General features: G+C 23.5%; 1 protein-coding gene across 1 annotated transcript; it reads left to right on the forward strand.

The window, feature by feature from the left end:
* On the forward strand, nt 1–4,528 carry Phum_PHUM331850 (Platelet-activating factor acetylhydrolase precursor, putative; the record flags this gene model as incomplete). The annotated part of the gene is made up of 7 exons (XM_002427541.1): nt 1–4; nt 80–177; nt 415–529; nt 642–1,051; nt 1,290–1,381; nt 1,588–1,901; nt 4,302–4,528. The coding sequence occupies 7 exons, from the start codon at nt 1–3 to the stop codon at nt 4,526–4,528; spliced, it is 1,260 nt and encodes a 419-aa protein (XP_002427586.1).
* Nucleotides 4,529–5,246: the final 718 nt, after the last annotated feature.

Genomic DNA, 5,246 nt, shown 5'->3' on the forward strand with positions numbered 1-5,246 from the left:
ATGAGTACGATTTAAAAGTTAATAAGTTTTTTTAAAATGGTGGAAAAATTAAATAATAAAAAAAACTTTTTCTTTAAAGGTCCTCACGCTCCGGGATGCGTTGACATAATGACAGAATATTCTAGAAATGGTCTTTTTGCAAGAATTTATTATCCGACATCTTTAAAAGATATAAATGTGAGTATTTATTTGAAAACAAATAATGAATTAATAAAATATTTAAACGTCGTCTCCTTGAAGTTAAAAAAAAAAAAAAAAATAGCTAACACTTAATGTCAACTTGTTTTATTTCACATGAAAAAATTAAATAATAATAATAATAATAATTACCTTTGTTAAAATATACATCGATTCGATATCGAACATGAAATAATAAAAAAATTATTATTAATTGATTCATTTATTTTTAATTAGAAATATTCGTCTGCTTGGATATCGTGGCTCCCGCACAAACAATACATAATTGGATTTGCATACGTACTTAACTTATGGACATTTTTAATAAAATTATTAATGAAATTCGTCGCCGGTGAGTTTTTATAAAATTCTTCTTCTTTTTTTTTTTTTAATAAAATATTAATTACAATAAGTCGCATAAAAGAAAATGAAAAAATTATTATTATTATTATTATTTCTTTTAGGAGACGTTAAAATTCCAATTATAGAAAACGGTCCCGTCGAAACGGAAATAAGGAAATTTAAAACTGTTGTTTTTTCCCACGGTCTCGGAGCCACGAGATTTTTTTACACCGGAATTTGTTGCGAATTAGCATCGCATGGCTACGTTGTGATTGCTTTGGAACACAGAGACGAAAGTTCAAGCATGACTTACTATTACAAATCCGAAGAAAAATTAAATAAAGACGAACGGACATGGATGAAATTTAAAAGAGTTAAAGTTGGCACGCCTGAACATCTCACAGAAAGAAGCCGACAAGTCGAACAACGTTCGAACGAATGTAAAAGAGCTCTTACAATTTTGGAAAATTTAAATTCCGGAAATGATATTGGAAACATACTCAAATCCGATTTTGATTTAAAACAATTCAAGGTAAATATGCGTGCGTAATTTTTTTTCGTCATTTCCGGTTTTTTGTCTTTCATAATATTTGCTATCGTTAAATGAAATCAATTTTGACTTGATAAATTTGTGAATTTGGATTGTGCTAGAGACCTAAAGCAGAAATCATTAAAAAGAAACAAAAACAAATTTTGTTATTGTTTTTAAATAATTATTATTAGAACGTTTTGCAATAATAATAATAATGGTAATAATTATTTCAAAATAGAATCGATTGGATTTCACAAAACCGATCATGATGGGACATTCTTTTGGCGGAGCAACAACTTTACTCACTTTGGGCACAGATCCGAGATTTAAGTAAGTTAATTTCACCTTGACCAAAGGTAATTTTTTTTTTTTTTTTTTTAATTACGAAACAAAGTAAGCTTTAAATAAACCGGTAATATTTTCATAACAAACACATGTTTGTTACGTAATATTTTCGCGATCATTTACGTAGCATGACATTCTTTCAAGGTTAAAACGCGCCAACGTCGGAAATAAATAAATTTTGTATTTTATAGAGTCGGAGTAATATTGGATCCGTGGATGTTTCCAATAAAATCTCATAAAAATTTATCCGAAACCGTCACCCAGCCTCTCGTCATTATAAACAGTCAAACTTTTCACATACCTACAAATTTAAAAGAACTTGGTAAATACACGAATGGGGATGATAGGGAAACATACACGATAAAACACACGACACACGAAAATCAATCGGATACCGCACACATTATCGGGTATTGGTTAAACATATTTATGAGAAAAATAAAAAAAGTACTCGCAACGAGAATAAATAACGGTTTAATATTAAGATTTTTAAATAAACACGTCGGTTTGAACGTGTCATTAGACGAAATTGATAAATTTTTAAATAAATATTCATATTATGTTGTTAATGACGTTTCCGTTGAGGGTATAAATAACAAACCTAAAAAAATACCTAAAATATGGTAAATTTTTAATTTTTTTTTTTTTTTCGAATCTTTATAAATTCATCGGCACGTTTTTTAAAGTAGTGGCGTATTAAGGTTTTTTTTTTTTTTAAATAAACCTTTTGCTTACGTTTAAAAAAAAAAATTTTGCTTGCAATTTTTATTTATTATCGTCAATCGTAAAAAAAAATTTGATGAATTTATATATTTTAATGTATTCTTATCAGTATTTAAATTTATGTATATGTATTGTTATCAATTTTGAACTTTAAATAATATTGATAATATTTTTAAAAAATCATCATTATTATATTAAGTTCATAAAAAAATTTTCAAAGGAAAATTTTCCTTTTTAAATAAAATTATTGTTGGTTTAGTTTAATTGGTGCGTACCTGAAAATATTAAAAAGTTTGTTGTTGTTGTTGTTGTTAAAAAAAAAATTTTTTTTTTTTGTTTGTATTTGTATTGTTCCTCTTAGTGAAATTCTTTATTAATAATAATAATTTTAAATTTGCGTATAATTTTTTTTTTTTTTTTTATTGGCTTTGACCCTTCTTGTTTTCTTCATCATCATTATTATTATTATTTCAATTGATTAGTCGAAGAGAATTGTAAAAATTTAATTTATGTGATGGAAGAACAATAAAAAAAATTTTTTTATTTTTTTTTCTATCGTCTCTTACGCGATTATTTAATCGGGGATCGGTTGAAATTTGAAAATTTTTTTCCCGCCAAAATTATAATATTACTTATTCGAAAATATGTAATCAATAGAAATTTTTTTAAAAGAATTTTATAATCGGGGATCATTTAAACTACGATAGTCAAATTAAAAACCAAATTTTATCATTTTTTTTTTAATAAAAATTAATTAATAATAATAATAATATTATTATTTATTGGATAATCAATAAAGCCTAACATTTTCTTTTTTAAACTGAATTTAAAAAAAAAAAGAATGATAATAATAATAATAATGATAATAGAAAAAACGTTTCGAAAATCAACATCCTCTTTTGCACCACACAATTTTTTTTCTTTTTTTTTTTTGTAATTTATTTTATTTTTTACTTATCTTATTAATTAATAAAAAAAAAATAAAATTATTAATTTATATTAATAATAATAATAATAATTAATTGCTTAAGTTTGCTTTGAAGCATAAAAATATTTGAAAGTAACCGTCGATTTTTTTTTTTTTTTTTTTGTAACAAACGCGTTAAAGAAAAAAAAAAAAGTTTGTTTTTATTTCGAGTGAATTGTTTGTTCGTTTGTTTTTTACGACACGTTTGTATATATATATATTTTTTTTTTTTTTGGATAAATTATCACGATTGTTTTTATTTGTAATGATAATCGATTGAAAAATTATCCAAAAAAAAAAAAAACCAACAAAAAAGTAAATTTTTTTTTTTTTTTTGCCAAATCACTTTCACTCACATTGTTTTACTTGCATTCATGTGAATCGGTTCTAATTCATTTTTTTTTTTTTTTGTTAAATTATTAATAATTATATTATTAAAATTGTTTTTTTTTTTTTTTAATTAATATTTAGTGACCGTTTTTGTGGTTGTTTAATTAATTTTATTATTATTATTATTTTAACCGCGTAAATTATGAATGGGTTTTGAAACGTAACGTAAACAACTCAAGTTTTGTGTTTTAAAACAATTTTAATGTGTTTGTTTGTTTTTTTTTTCACTCTCACACGTTAAACGTTTAAAAATATTTTAATAATATTGTTTTATGTACATAATAAAATATAATTACGGATAATTTAATACGTGAATAAATAATAATTAATTATTTTTTGATTTAAATTAAATAAATAAACAAAAAAAAGGGAAAAATGTGATTTAACAAAAAACTATTATTAATATTATTATTATTAATTTATTTAATAGGTTTGTAATAATAAAAAGGCTTTAATAAGTAGTAGTAGTTGTAGTAATCATCAATTTTTTTTTTTTGGATTAATATAAATAAAAAAAAATTTAAATTTTTAGAAAGTAAAATTTGTTGGACTCGAGCATAGGGTTGATGCCAAAAAAAAAAAAAAAAACAATAAAAATTTTGTTTTTTTTTTTTTTGTTTTGAATTATTAATGGAAACATGGAAAATAAAAATGATGATATTCCATTTAATTTAAAATATCCATTGGTGTTACTTAACGCTTGTCAAAAAGGAGATATAAGATTAATAAATACTCTATTGAAAAATCATTATTGTTTTATTAATCATAATTCATATAAATTAAAATTGGATATTTTTAATATTCGCGATGCTCACGGTGCGGGAGTTTTTCATTATGCCGCAAGAGGTGATCAAATATCCGTTTTGAAATATTTTTGGCCATTTTTAAAAAACAAAACAATACCGAAAACTTATTTTTATTCGACTCCAGCTCACGATGCATCAGTTTTTGGAAGTTTAAAATCATTACAATGGCTAATAAAATACGACGAATATCAACTTTTGGCTAAGGATATTGACGGTTGCAACGTCCTTCACCTTTCAGCACGGTAAGTAAAATACATTTGTCACGAATTTTTTTTTATTTTATAAATAATAATATTTTTACAAGCTTTTTTTTTGTATTCGTGTTATATTTATATGGCACGATTTTAAAAATTCCCAAGCTTTCGATTTGCTTGTTAAGTAATTTAAATAACAAGCAATTTAATATTTTTTATTATTTTTTTTTAAATTTATGCAACACGTTGAACGTACACGTTTTAATATTGCATAACGCTTTAACGTAAGGCGTTTTTTTCCGTCATTTTTTTTTTTTAAATTAAAAAATATAATACTTAAATAAAAAAATAACAAATAAAAACAAAGTACAGAATCAAACTTATTAATTAAAAATATAAACAAATATAAATTAAGTAAATTTTTTTTTTGACATCAAACACGCATTGAAAAGTTTTAAATTTGACATTATTTTTGAAATTATTATTAGTGATAATAATTAATAAGTTAAAAAATGAGGTTTAAAATGCGACAGCAATCTCATTACGTCACAAAAGCAAAGAATTTTTATGAACCGGTGAATAAGGCGTTAAAAACTCGGGAAATTTAAAATAAGTTCTTCGCCTTTTTTTTCACGGGTAAACAAACATAAACCTATATTTAACCTCATACAACAACCGTACATGGTTTCCGTAGATAATTAATCTATGAATACGATAATTAAACAAGAAAATAATTGAATAGCAAATTACTTTCACTTTTGTTTTTTTTC

This window comes from Pediculus humanus, genomic scaffold (genome assembly GCF_000006295.1).
Source record: "Pediculus humanus corporis 1103172107737 genomic scaffold, whole genome shotgun sequence".
In the NCBI taxonomy this organism is placed as follows: domain Eukaryota; kingdom Metazoa; phylum Arthropoda; class Insecta; order Psocodea; family Pediculidae; genus Pediculus; species Pediculus humanus.